This window comes from Pomacea canaliculata, linkage group LG1 (assembly GCF_003073045.1).
Source record: "Pomacea canaliculata isolate SZHN2017 linkage group LG1, ASM307304v1, whole genome shotgun sequence".
NCBI classification, from domain to species: domain Eukaryota; kingdom Metazoa; phylum Mollusca; class Gastropoda; order Architaenioglossa; family Ampullariidae; genus Pomacea; species Pomacea canaliculata.
The window spans coordinates 28,975,699-28,990,425 of record NC_037590.1 but is presented as its reverse complement, the minus strand read 5'-3'; the positions used below and the strand labels follow the sequence as shown (position 1 = coordinate 28,990,425).

The window sequence follows — 14,727 nt, the reverse complement described above, 5'->3', positions numbered from 1 at the left end:
TACTACTTTACTTCACATGAAAGGAAGGAAGACTTCACGACTGTTGTCCGAGATGGAAGCGTATTTAGTGTATCCACATGCATTTGGCAAATCTTTCTTTACATAGCCAAGAAACACCCGACATCAACACTTAATTTTCAAAACCAAAATTTCTATCTTCTTTCTATTGAGATCTCAATTTCTCTCTCTCCCCCCCCCTTTCTCTCTCCGTGCACACACTAGCAGACAACTTGCAGGAGGGGGTGGGGGGATTGGTTTTTTACGCCGTGTCAGCAACTAAGGCTATATTACGGCAAGCCCTGTAAACAGATGTCCACGTGCAGAGAAAGAACAGCGTGCCCGAGACGAGAAATGAACTCTGGGCAGCCAACCTTCACTGTATTGGTGACAGGCGTTAACCGTTGCGCCACCGGACCGCTATGACAACTTGTAGGAGGCCATGCCTTGATAAGCATGTTATAGCTGATGTAGCCGAAAACTAAGGTCCATAAGCATATCAAAGGTGAAGTAACGGATGGCATAGATTGTGGATAAAGCTGCGGCTGATTATTTTCCAGGGTACATGTGAATGACAAGATTTGCTACTATCCAAATCTAGAACTAGAAGCCTATGCTAAAATATGAAACTTTTGAGTAATCTGACCGTAAGGGGTGGCCCCAGCAAAAATGGGTACCATGGGCTCAGAAGCATTATATCTAATCAGAAGCCATAGGAGTAGCCAGGACACCTGTATGTGTGACATGCACGAAAAGGTCTCTGAAATGGGGCTTACTTTTCTACATTAGCTTTCATATCAGGCACAAACCTCATACCCCGCCCAACCCTCCATACAACTTACTCTTACACCCGACACACACACACACTGAGAAAGAATAATTCAAGCAGCGGCAAACAAAAGGAATAAGTATGATGCGACTGAAAATGAAAACCTGATATCCGAGGAAGCCATCGCTAACGAAACACCGATTGCCTGTATATATATATATGTTGATATAAATGGATGGTCCGCATGGTCTCCGACTGTCTTGTGTCTTCCGTCCAGCACGTGTCGCACTATTTCATCACTCTACACGCGCCAGTCACGCGCACGACTGCTGTCGACCTGACGCACACACACATCCACGGTAGTCAATGGTGCCATCAGCTGTCGGCAGACTGTGTAGATGATGCAAGAAAATATAAGCACATTTATTAGTTTATCTCATACAGCTGGCGGGATCAAAGTATGAAAGACCTGGAACAGAGTCATTTTTTCCCATTATAATGATAGGCAATGCTCAGTGTACGAATTATCTGCCTAAATGAAGGTAATATCTATCTTCCGACATACAGGCCTACAAGGCTACACCAGATATAGAAAAGTGTCAAAAACACAGAAATACAAGGGTTGTACGTAAAAACTTGACATTTAAAAAGTGCAATTAATTTAACCTTTCTTCTTATGAAAAGTCTGCTATAAATACTATATTACTGAAGGTAATAATAAATATTCTTTGATTTGGGAAAACATTTTCCCTCCAGCTCATGAGAAACAAGCCTTTGAACATTTCTCGCGGCGTCAGTTGGTTCCATGTCACGGCAACATGTCACGAGCAAGTGGACTGCTGCCTTCAGCGGGTAAGGTCAACTGAGGTCACTTCACGGACGTTCACCCCTAAATAAATCGATGGAAAAAATAATAGCACGTGTGTGTGTGACAAACTAATGACAACGGTATGCTCTATTTTGATTTTTGACTCATGGTTAACCACTAGAAACCTTCCACTAGAGAAAAAAAGATTTTTTAATGCTGATAACGAATGTATTTCTAGGAGACAAAACACGAAAGATAACCGTACTATACAGAATCTTGTAATTATTTTCTTTTCCTTATTATTGTAAAAGAGAGTGAGGAAACCCATAATTAACTGCAAATTTTCTTGGATTTTTTTTTCCCGTGAGCGGCAGACCCTATTCGCTCCTATACATTTTATATTAAAGACAATGTTCCACCTGGCCCACCTCTAATGCTCCCGTGCTAAACCCAACCCACCGCTTCATTAGATTTATAATTCTGCCGCGACACCTGGTACTAATTGCCTTGTTTCTGCACATACATCTTTAATATGTTCATAGCACACAGGATCAAAGATTTAGGGTCTATTTAAATCGTTGTACACCTTCGACTTGCTGTGCAAATAAAAAAGATATCGTGGTTATGCAGTTGACATTATTTTCAATTTTTTTTTAAATGGCTTACTGTACGGTAAGAGCATTATATAGCTTAGATAATAAAGTTGTTGTATATAGGATCATGGAAACAAAGTTGAATCGAAGACCAACCGAAGATGTAAGTAATAATCACATCTGTCCATACAAACGCTTCCTCGAAGACTCAGCCATTAATTCTCGACTAATCATCGTGAGACGAAGAACTTAAAATTAAATTCTTAGTTAAAAAGACGGAGTTTACGAATAAATATTTTAAAGTGCTAGGGATCCATTGAACCGATGCAGCAGATGCTTCGTAACAGATATGAGACACCTCGTGTCTGCGTCAGCATGCGAGTCTTTCATTTGACTGCAAGCAGTCATCGGAAAAGGTAATTAACTCCTAGGGTTGAGCTCGTCTCTCCTGTACTTTAGGACTTACCTTCGATCATTGGTAGTCACGATGACAGACTACTTCTGGGATGTCTGGTGTTGGACACCCGATATCAGCTTTTTGCAACTTCAGATCGTAGAGGAGGTATCGAACTGTGACCATGGTTTCTGATCGGGAGGTGTCAAAGGATCACCACAGCAATAATGATGATGATGATAATAATATTTATGTAGCGCTTTTATTAACTGCAGAGTCGATTTAATGCTCTTTACAAAACATCAAATACAAATTTAAAATAAAAGTACTTCAAATAAGACCAAATTAACTTATCAAACATGATACAGAGACATACCCATGGACAGAAATACAAGGTAGAACAAGATAATGCTGCGCTCTAGCATGCCACAGCAACACTGCATCATAAGGATGACATTAAGGTTGGGCTCTACAGTTGTGTGTTAAACTATTCCAAAGACACGAATGTCAGCAGATATTGAGTAAGCATAGTGCACTCAACTGTAGCCGCCCAGTGCAAGTATTCATGCATATTCGAGCGGAAACAGACACAGATTGATGGTAGACATGTCGCATCCATACGAAAGTAACGCAAAACAGTACACATGACATCGCAATAATAATAATAAATGTAAATGACTGCATGGCTGATTGCGTATGTCGGTGTCAGATGGGAACCTGGAATGAATCTTATATGAAGAAAAAAAAAAGACAGAAGCTCCGCCGTGAGAATATTCAGAGGTATCTATGTTATTATTTATTCAGAAACCTCCAGTCAAACTACATCACGCAAGAATACATATATTTCTGTAAACAAAATCGATAATAATATTAAATGAAAACGTAGCAATTTCCGTATGTGAAGTTTTTTGACTGCTGCCACGTCAACTAAATGTTGGCGGGTACAGGTATAATTTCGGTCACGGGATTCTCGTATGTCAGGACACCTCGATCTCTGCTCAGCCAAAATAAGACGGAAGACTAGCAGTGCGAAGCTTTCCTTTCATACGCGTGTGTGTGTGTGTGTCCTTCAGTGTATAAAACATCCTGCGTGTACAAGCACTCGAGCGTGTGTGTGTGTGTGCTGTCACGAGGCATACAAATCCCCTTTATTTTATACAGGTATATTATACAGATTTACACACGAATGCTACCACTGGCATAATGGCGAAGCAGGACATCAAGCGTGACCCGTTTTCAGGACGCGTGGAACAGGTGAAACTTTGTATGTTCTAACAGCTGACCTAGTTCTGTCGCGTTTTTTTTTTAGTGATTTTTACATCATAAGCATTTAAATCAAAATTTTATCTATGCATTACTCTTAGAGATAAGGCTGTATGGAATGCCCGAGTGCATTCTGGAGCTGTATGTGACATTTGAAAGCAGCAAAGAAGTTAAAATTCACATGAACACGCACACAATTTCTGATTAAAGTCTAGCAAACAAGCAAGGTGGCACTCAGCAGCGTCCACCATAATGTTCCATGAGCATTACCCTTACACCAATCAACACAGCTGTAATTAGTTGTGACTAGTCCGCACGCTCGTCTTCCCATGCAGCTGTATGACACGTTCCCTTCTGTTTGTTCCTCGATTCCTCTTTATGTCTTTTATTACTTGTCTGCATAGCTGTTTCTCCTTCTGTCCCTCATATGCTGTCCACGTCTCATACGCATGTGTCTTAAGCGCTGAGAGCATGCTCCCTTCGTAAAAGTGATTATGAGTTATTTAAACCAAAAGTTTATTATAATAATTATTATTATTAAGAATCTTTTCATCCACTGACGGACGAGGTCCTAGAATCAGTGATCAGAGTATGCTGGTCATATCTATGCAATAAATGTCTGCCTGCTCTTCGCCTCCCCCTAAAGGTCGTTTCCTGAAAAGTAGTCTCGCTCAACAAACGCAGATCATTTCAAGTGGAATGTGCATGGTTCAGCGATTTTAATCAGTTCAGTGCATCAGCGATTTTTTTAAAAACTAATGTATCTTTCTCCAATGTGCTTAGAGCTGGGAAACGGAACCATGCCACCCCTCTTCTTCGTTTTCTACACTGGCTTCTCATGCGTTGTCGCATCCAGCTCAAACTGTCCGTGATGTATTTTAATTTCTTTGCTGGCACCTTTCCTGCTTATTTCTCTGAACTGCGTCCCAGCTAGACAATTCCGATCCTTGTCTGATGATTGTGTCCTTACTCTTCCTGTCACCAACACATGACAGGATTTTTGTTTATTGGAAACAATGGAACTCCCTTTCCATACCCGCCATCTACACACCATTGAATCCTTTAAACGTGCACTGAAAACACACCTCTTCCGTAAACATTACTCCTAACACCTTTCCCATCAATGCTAGTCCTTTGTCACACCCCTCCGTTTCCAATATCATGTTACTGTCAGCTCTTGTTCTTTGGTTCCTCTTTGTCTTTTCTGTATTTGATTTTATTCTTTGTTTTGTATGGTTGTTCTTTTATAGTTCATATGTATTTATTTTCCTGTCCCTCGTATGCTGTCCATGTTTCGTTCTTGTTCTTAAGCGCTAAGAGCATGCTTGCTTAAGAGTGTGAGTATGTGCTTTACAAATTTTGGATTTTTAATATTATTATTATCATCATCTTTACACACAATACTGTTTGCTTGTACCAAAATGACGGCCTGAGAAATCAAATCACCTAGAACACCCTTAATCTGCTGACTAGATGGCCTTTTCAAACAACAGATTCGCTCAACAAGGATGTGGGGAAAGGGGCTGGGGAAGGTGAATTTTGTAACCACCCATACTCCCAAGGTATTATGTGATAGCCTTAAGGCCGTAAACAGATAACCCATTTAAGCACCAGCTCTTACCTACTTGCCTACCATCAGCTACTATGCTTGGGCCAGGCAATGATAACAATGGGCCAAAGTAAGGCAGCGCTTCTACCTTCCACTATTAACGCTCATTAGCCATGATACATTATAGGAGAAGAGTTATGCAGAAAATGTTGTAAGAATAAGTTATGATTACAAATTATGACTCAACTGGAATACTTTTGATAAAGTCTCAGAAACATTTTTGTTAATGTGGATGCATACCACATTCAAACCTACCAACATACAGACTCTACACACATACAATATGAAACCTGCATTGGGTATGATAGGCAAGAGAAAACAGTAAACATCAAATAGGCAAAAATGAGGGCAAGAGATTAAGAAAGTAAAAAAAGGTGAAACACAGGTGGGGAATGGACAAATACACATAGCGGAAAATCAGATGAGTGAGAAATGTTAAACACCACAATTTTCAGTACAGATATGCATAAGGAGAAATAAGGTATTGTTATTGTCACTGATTTGAAAATATTGTTAACAGTAACTTTGTTGAAGATAATCGAAAACAATGGCAGCTTTTATCACAATGTCGCCAACATGCGAATGAATGCATATTTCTTTATTGGGTAGGCAATGGAACAAGTTTATTATTTTACATTAAGATAAGTCAATAATTGGCTGGAACCCTCAGGGGAAGAAGAAAGTTGGGAGGCCAAAGCAGACTTGGAGAAGACTAGTTGAGAGCAAGGCAAAAAAAAATGCAGGAACCACATGAGCCCACAATCGGATCTACTAGGAGGTATTGTAACAGCTTTGTGCTTCTCAAGAAGTAGCAAGGAATAACTAGACTTACTAAATAAGCATGATTCATGAATTTAAAAAATATACTTTGGGGAGAAGAAGCAGATATGTCAAACAATCTCATCTGTCTGACCATACTGGAACTGCAAAATGAAAGACTACATCAGTAGTGTGGAAAATGCCTCCAAGCATTCAGCATTAAAACTGCCTTATATAGACTCTTTTACATGCTCATTTAATTCAATTTCCCAAATAAGATGCCAGAAAATATTCACATATTTGCATCACATCTCTTTCTCCTCGATATTAAGAGTGACTTGATTTTGAAACCCAAGCTGCAGTAGAGTGACATTTCTGTCAACTCCAATGTCCTGGCGTGGATAGGAGGTGCACAGGGTGTTGTAAGATTGGTTGAAACCACTTACTGTCATGAAGTCTAGCAAAGTCTGGAACAGGTAAAATTCAAAGAGAAACAGGAATAAATGAAATACTTAACTTGTATTGCTTGTCAGGTATGAATTGTGCATTTTATTTGTTCAAAATGGTCTCTTCCCCCATGTCCCAGTCTCCAATGGGTTACAACAACCACTGCTTTAAAGGCTGAACTTCCACTGCCTGACAGGAAAGAATGGGCTCAAACTGGCAAAGGGAAGTGAGGGTACATGTCAGGCTAGATAGAAGCAATTAGTGAAGAATGACCACCACTGGGGCAGAAAAATGACCACTAGTGTCGCTAGCACTGTGTCCACCTCACCTGCTCCCTTCAGGGTTGAATCATTTTTTTTCTAGCATGAGCTGTAAGTTTGCCTTTAACTTGCTATTGAGGCTTCTATCATCAAAGTAATAACAAAACACAAAGTGAACTGGTACTCCAAATCGGCTGTTAAAATAATCTTGCTGGATGTTTTACCTGGGCAGTGTCAGTTTGGTGAAATCGTCCGTCTGTAAGAGGTCTGGAGAGGTGAGCGTAGTATAACCAGAACTGTACTTTCTGCAGTCTCTTCAGGCTCCTCTGGCAACTTGATGATCTGAAAGGAAATATACTTCTGAGAAATCAATCCTTCAGAATTCCCAAAACTAGATTTGTTTGTAAAGACACATAAACACACTCACATGCACTATGGAAAAAATGTACACAGATATCAGCAGATGACCATAAATGCACATGGTTGTATACTTGCCTGTTTCTGCCGCACAGGTTTTTGGGAGGAAGGCTGTGGTGTTGGACTCTGAATCCTTCGTAAGGCAGCTGCCTTCTGACCTGGTGTTGTACATTTGTCCTGGTTCTTTGAAAACTCCTCCTCCCTCTTGGTTTTCGTGCCCTCATCCTCCTGAAAAGAGAAATAAACTAAATGCAGCAGACATTAAAATTAAGTAAACTTTACACAACATTTGGCACGCATTAAAATACATTGATTTAAATAAATTCCAGTCTTATCAATAAAAATGACATTTTCCGTCTCACCCCTAGTACAACTCCTTTGCCCTTCCATGCTGGTCCTAAAAATCTGCAGAACAATTCCTCTTTTTTCTTCTGCTTGGCATCTTCTCTAGGTGTTAAAATTCTCTCTTTAAACCCTGCAGCCTGAAAAAAGTTAAAAAGAAAGGTAATGATTTTACAAAAAAACAAAAATACCATGACAAGCACAGGCACTGTTCCAGATTTATCTTCTAAAGATTGTTTTCCTACCGTAATTTATGATACAATTAGTTTGTTAAGTTACAGAACACAATGTTGTCACCTTTGCCATATGATCTCTTTGTAATTCTTCTCTTGCTGAGTTTTGCTTTCTTTTCCACCTCTCTTGTTCTTCACCATCCTTGTCTGCACACAGCTACTCAACATAAAACCTAATATGCACTTTTTCTACAATCTAAAGTGTAAGGAGAAAAACCTTCACCAGTTTAATAAAATAAAGGCTGAAGTAATTTAGCTTTCGTATTTTCTTTACATCCTAATAGTGTTGATATGCCATTTGATTCTTTTGGCATGCATAATTGGGCCATATATAATACCACCACAGAAAAAGAATGATCTCTTAAATTAACAGCACCAGACATCAAAAGCACTCCCACTAATAAAGTAATTACAAAGGACACAGTCAATATGTATAGTCAAACTTAAGCACATCAATAATTCAAAAAAAGTACACTTGACAAATTAAAATAAAGAATGGGAAGACATATGAGAATGCTAAATCTCACTACCAGTTTGGAAGACTTGTGTCTGGATGCACAGCATGCTGCTAACCACTATCTGAATGACTAATGTATCACAGTCTACTAAACTGCTTATAAAATATTAGCAGTTAAGATGATTGCCTGATTTTAGCCATCCATTTAATACCTAGCACTGGTCCATGAACAATAAAAGATAAAGAAAAACAAGGACCCAGGTGTTCAAAACCCCCTAAAAGGTGGAAACTGATCTGAATTGCCTACTTGGAGATCAAGACTAAGTACATGATTACCTCCCTGGAGAGTCCCCAGGAACCTCATCTGGAAATAAGCACAAGCTTTGCCTGATTTTTCTATGTACTTTGACACCCTTCAGACCCCACAAAGACTGCTAATGCTGACATCAACATGGAAAGAAACATAAAAGAGAGGATATACCTTCCCATGCTAGACCTGCTCACGAAGGATCAACCTTGTCAGCTGCTGTATTAGTTCTTTCCTTCCTCCTCCCCCCACAGATCCCAGAACCAGAAACTGAACTAACATACACATGGTTGTCATCTCACAACCTGTATCAGATTCTGACCTTTTCTTACTGAGGCTTTTGCATTAGTGATTCAGTGATACATATGATTCAGTCACAACAGATGGTTACATAGACAAGATGAAGACAGTGCCCTCATCTACACATGTATGGGCTTTAAAAGACAAAGTACACACTTATGTTGGCAAACACTGATAGAAGAGTGGTGCTGTGTCAAAAACCAATTCCTTTTAATGTGCGATTCAAAGACCTAAATTATATTTTCTAACAATACAATATAGCAATGAAGTACATATATTTAAAAACACTGGATCTGACAGACCCTGTATCTCGGAAGTCACTGAAGACTGGTTAGCATTGTGTCTTTTGATAAACCAAGATACCATCCACTGAATGAGAGGCACAATCACTAGAGTCATCACAGCCAATCCCAATATACCTTTCATCAACCACTGTCCCAAGCTAAAAAGGGTTTCTCTCACATCACCTGTTATTGATGGAGAAAAAAAAGAAAAGCAATAACCCCAAAACATCAAATAAAATTGAAACATAAACCTTCTAAAAGAATCCAAATTTCTTTTTTTGAACATGAAGTTTTACATTTTCCAGATACATTACCTAAAAATGATTTTCTGATAGTAATAATTTATAAATAGAAAATTCTAGATGATAATAGACATGCCTGGACGGTGTAACTGGTCTGAAAAAGTCTTTATGCTTGTATATCTGCATTTGTATAGATCTGTGTACACATCTTAATATCAAACAAATAATACATATACATTTCATGTCTCAACTAAATGAATGTAAATGGTTCAAAATAATAATTTAATCATAGAAACTATTGATAACCTATTTACAACTATGACCTAACATTTACAAAATGTAAGTATGACTGTTTTCTTCACTTCTTTGATTTTAGTCTCCTCCGGTTGTCATGGCTTCCTACGTCATTATAAAAGCTGTCAAACATAAAACTAGTTAGGTATTTATTGACAACTTTTTATTTACTGTCACTCTTATTAGTCTTGTTTTTCGCCTTAGTAAATATTCTGACTTAACATGGTGAATGAATCGAATACCAGTCTGACGGACGATGTCAGTACTGAACAAAAACGAATTTTGACTTGTAAATCTGTTGCGCAGCAGAATAGGACGTCAAGACCTGTAAGACGCTAAAACCTCGAGTAATGACTCTTTCCTCCCCGTAAACCAGAAATCAATGAGTCCTTGAAATTTCAATTTCATGAGATTTTTAGGAGTATGTCCATCGTACTAGCTTAACTGCAGGTTTGTTTACCCATAGCGTGAAATTATGCCCTTCGTCCTCAGAGCGATGACAGTGCAAGAATGGGTGACTTCTCTCCCTTTAGACTTTAGAAACACACGTTGACAAATTGTTAATTACAGCGAGTATTTAACCATATGTAGATAGGAATAATTGTTTTCTGTTCAACATGAAATACAATAACATTGACGTCTTCTCAGCAAGTAAATTGTGGCTCACAGCGAATGATTGGTGCGCCATTGCACTCTTCATGAGGCTAATCCTCTTCACCACTACTGCTACAAAATGATTTCATATAGAATATGAAAATGTGTTTCAATAGCAAATGATAAATATATATGATATTATATGTTGGTCTGAAAGCGTAATCTATGGTGATTAAACGATGAATTTTAGCGCGGAAAACTGCGCCTTCTCTCCCTTTGAAGGGAAAAGTTTATATTTGGTCGTAGTCGTGAAATGGACCAATGTAAATTACGGATCCGTGGTCACATGGCTTTCGCCTCTCTATAAAAGTATGAGGCACCTTAACAACGTCCTCTTTTCCCTTTGTAGATCCTGTGAGAAGGTGTTAACATGTCAGTCAACGGTTTGAACAGCAGCTCCCATTACTTGGAGATCAATCAGCACTATGCTGAAGAATGCAGCCAGGATGACATTGGTACATTCCTGTTCACATCCGAATCTGTCGGTGAAGGCCATCCAGGTACTTCTGCACACCACTGGCGATTCTGGTTGAACAATTAGTTCTTGTGTTTGGCGCCGGTGATCGGTGCACACTGAGTGAATAGACACGTGCTTTTGTTTATGTCATTTGCGAAGGCCATCCCGGTACTTTTGCACACCACTGTCGACTCTGGATGAGTAAATAGGGTTGTGTTTGGCACCGGTATTCAGTGCACACTGAGTAAATAAACATGTGCTTTTGTTTGTTATGTGTTATCCATAGTTTTGCGTGCAGGATAAGCCGACTTTCGTTGTATTGTTCAGAAAGTAGACATTTATAATTTTTGAAATGTCTCAAACCGCAATTAGGCTAATATTAACCTCCAGCTTATCCCAAAATATACCGAATGGATGATTCTCAATATCTCTTTTCCCAGATAAAATTTGTGATCAGATCAGTGATGCCATCTTGGATGCACATCTGCGACAGGACCCCAACGCCAAGGTGGCCTGTGAAACTGTCACCAAAACTGGTATGATTCTGGTATGTGGAGAGGTCTCCTCAAAGGCAAATGTTGACTACCAGAGTGTCATTCGAAATACCATCAAGCAAATTGGATATGATGACTCATCCAAAGGTTTGGTTATATACTTCAAATTTGGCATAAATGCCAGTTTCTTAGTATTATTTAGCTCATGACGGGCTGCAAGATATTGTTTTGATGTATGGTGCAAGAGAGAGAGAAGGGGTGAGGTTAGCAGTCCACATTCTATTATTTTACATCTTCATATTTAAAAAAAAACAAAAGTCAAAAGATATTTTATATCCAGTGAATCTTGAAAACATATTCAATTTAGTCTTTTAGAGCTATATTCTATGTAGCTGCAAAGTACATTCTTATGCATGCACATTTTACTGCTAAACGGTATACCTACTACATGACTTTCAGGTTGTTCTGGAACTTTCCTCATGCTTTTGGGTAGTTACTGCAAATGTTTCCCAAATCTTAACATTTGACAGTTCTTCCCGTTCAGTTATTTTTAAATTTCAAGAATGCTGTTTTCCAGGATTTGACTACAAGACTTGCAATGTCCTGATTGCTCTTGAGGAACAGAGTCCAGATATTGCACAAGGTGTTCACGAAAATCGTGATGAAGACAGCATTGGAGCTGGTGATCAAGGACTTATGTTCGGCTATGCAACTGATGAGACAGAAGAGTGTATGCCTCTGACTGTTGTGCTGGCTCACCAACTCAATGCCAAAATTGCACAACTTCGTCGTTCAGGGGAATTGACATGGGCACGCCCTGATACCAAGACACAGGTTTGGAATTCCTTTTATGAAACTATGCAGGTGTTCGTTATTTTGGTGATAAAGATTTGAATGCAGTTTGTTTATAAAGGGAATGTGCATTGACTAGCCAATCAAACATTTCGTTTGCTTCAGGTGACTGTGGAGTACAAGTATGTGAAGGGTGCAGCCATTCCACTTCGTGTACATACAGTCGTTGTCTCTGCACAGCATGATGAGAATGTCTCATTGGAGACACTGCGTGAGGATATCATGCAAAAAGTTGTCAAAGCTGTTATTCCATCAAAGTTTCTGGATGAAAAAACTGTTTATCACATCCAGCCTTCGGGCAAGTTCATCATAGGAGGTCCTCAGGTAGATATTGAATTTTAAATATTTTCTTTGTAAAAGACATCTGTAAACACCCATGGCTGAAATATTGCACATAACAGCATTTCTTTCTTTTCAGATATCCATGCCATTTATCATTTGTATGATGTGCATTGTCTTTAAAGTTTCTGAATCATTAGGTTTTAGCATCATAGGATTAGTATATTGCCTCAATGATCATTGTAATAACTTTACAGGGTGATGCTGGTCTGACTGGACGCAAGATAATAGTGGATACTTATGGTGGATGGGGTGCTCATGGAGGTGGTGCCTTCTCTGGCAAGGACTTCTCTAAAGTGGATCGCTCTGCTGCATATGCTTGCCGCTGGGTTGCCAAGTCCCTAGTTAAAGGCTGGACTTTGCAAACGTGTTCTTGTGCAAGTTAGTATTCAGCTGGGTTTTTTAAAGTTATGATACCATTTGATGTCATTTATAATAACTGAAGATAATTTGCATTTAATTTAAGTGTTTTCAATGAAAAGTTCATGACGATAAAATTATGTCTTCAGGTATCTTACGCCATTGGCATTGCTGAGCCTCTGTCCATCACAGTATTCAGCTATGGGACATCCAAAAAGTCAGAGAAAGAACTTCTGCAGATTGTGAAAAATAACTTTGATTTAAGGCCTGGGAGAATTGTCAAGTAAGTTTAAATGTCATTTCTAAAAATGTTTTTGCCATTCCTTCTTAAAGTGTTCTTAAGGCCAATATACATGTTTTGTTTTTAAAAAAAGTTCTAACAGTCTAAAAGATTTTTACCCTATAGGATTGGTGCATGTAATAAGTTGAGGTTTGTATATTCATTTTCTGTCTTGACTGCATGTTTTTAGACATCACTGATAAGCATGCATTTTTTTTTTCAGGGACCTGAATCTCAGACATCCTATTTACCAAAAAACTGCATGCTATGGACACTTTGGACGAAATGACTTCACATGGGAAATTCCTAAAAAACTTGACTTCTAGACTTTAATCAAGAATCACTACTGTCATTTTTTTGTAGTTTTATATCCTCCATACCAATTTTCTGATTCACATTGGGTGTCTCATAGTCTTGCTTACATGTGGGGTTTTAAATGATAGGGCTTATAGCATTGCTTGTTGGTAAACAAGTTGCAGCATATTTGATCCACTTTCAATCCCGGTCAAATGCATTTGTCTTAAACATTCTTTTGCACTTTTTGTTTTTAAATACTGTGTTCAGTTTATACTTGTACATTATGTGGACCGGATTTGGGATTCTAGGGGGTTTATTCCCCTGTGAGCCACAGTAGCTAGAAGGATAGGTTGACGGAGAGAAACAGCCTATTGGATTTGGGGTCCCTGGAAGGCTAGGCATCTAGAAAGATTAGCTGTTAGTCTCCCTTGACTTTCGCCTTCTAGTTATTGCAAATGTGCTGATTTCCTTGACCTAAAATTTTAAGGCACATTTGTCTTGTGTTTATGAAAATTTTCATGGAAAAGAGCACTCTTTATAAACACTCGGGCTCACATCCCAAGGCTAAACTACATAGTTTAAAGTGTAAACATGTTCTTTTTAATATGTACATATGTGCATTTAGGGTTGCATTAGAGTTGCTTAAAATAAATTTATTCTCAACAGTTAGAACTAACCATTAGCCTTTTTAAGTGCAAATGTATATTTACCATCAACATCATTCAAATGATACAGCTTTTTTCTATTATTCTGTTATCATACTAAACGACTTTATTAGCATTTGTTCAAAACATTATGCATTATGATTAACTATTTTTTTGTTTTTGTCATCAACGGAATGTTGACACTGTGGTGAATGTGTGTGCCAGTGTTGGTCTTAAATTTTAGTGTGATTGTGGGGTGTTGGTTTTATAGAAAAGTTTAAGTTGAAGATATCTGATCAAAGCTAACTCATAATAACAATTAATGTAAAGATGTTTAACTTGCCATGCTGGCAAGTCTGGCACAAAGACTATTCAGAGTGTAGTGGTCATTTCATGCAAGAAATTCACAATGACATCCAGATGTGAAGTTCTGTTTGACTGCTTGGTCTTCTTGGATCTGACACTAAACACTTGTTTTAAATGTGGGAGTCCACTGGAAGGAATACTTGTACTTCTGGGAGCAATGCTATTTATTGTTTTTAATAAAAATATTTGTCTTCTTGCCTACCTTTTTC

At 38.5% G+C, this 14,727-nt stretch overlaps 2 protein-coding genes across 3 annotated transcripts; one reads left to right on the top strand and one right to left on the bottom strand.

Moving 5' to 3' along the window:
* Positions 1-6,524: 6,524 nt before the first annotated feature.
* Positions 6,525-10,555, bottom strand: LOC112562264 (UBX domain-containing protein 8-like). Of its 2 annotated transcripts, none has more exons than XM_025235403.1 (7): positions 10,443-10,555; positions 9,258-9,422; positions 7,956-8,038; positions 7,679-7,798; positions 7,395-7,544; positions 7,124-7,241; positions 6,525-6,659 (listed from the first exon to the last, which is right to left on the bottom strand). In XM_025235403.1, the coding sequence occupies exons 2-6, from the start codon at positions 9,379-9,381 to the stop codon at positions 7,134-7,136; spliced, it is 585 nt and encodes a 194-aa protein (XP_025091188.1). In that variant the 5' UTR covers positions 9,382-9,422; positions 10,443-10,555; the 3' UTR covers positions 6,525-6,659; positions 7,124-7,133. The 2 variants fall into 2 exon arrangements, with proteins under 2 accessions (XP_025091188.1, XP_025091180.1); XM_025235395.1 differs by lacking the exon at positions 10,443-10,555 and adding an exon at positions 10,236-10,436.
* Positions 10,556-10,753: 198 nt separating this feature from the next.
* LOC112562234 (S-adenosylmethionine synthase-like) lies at positions 10,754-14,715 on the top strand. Its single transcript, XM_025235351.1, is given in 8 exon segments — positions 10,754-10,929; positions 11,327-11,527; positions 11,958-12,214; positions 12,338-12,556; positions 12,769-12,918; positions 12,920-12,952; positions 13,081-13,214; positions 13,435-14,715. Coding segments are annotated over 8 exon segments (1,227 nt in total). The 5' UTR covers positions 10,754-10,799; the 3' UTR covers positions 13,538-14,715.
* Positions 14,716-14,727: the final 12 nt, after the last annotated feature.

What these genes read in the sequence shown, in the direction of transcription:
- LOC112562264 (XM_025235395.1), bottom strand. An exon ending in GCAAAGGAGTTGTACTAGGG is followed by an intron (nt 7,545 to 7,678) that starts GTGAGACGGAAA and finishes TTCTCTTTTCAG; the next exon opens with GAGGATGAGGGCACGAAAAC. An exon ending in AACCTGTGCGGCAGAAACAG is followed by an intron (nt 7,242 to 7,394) that starts GCAAGTATACAA and finishes ATTTCCTTTCAG; the next exon opens with ATCATCAAGTTGCCAGAGGA.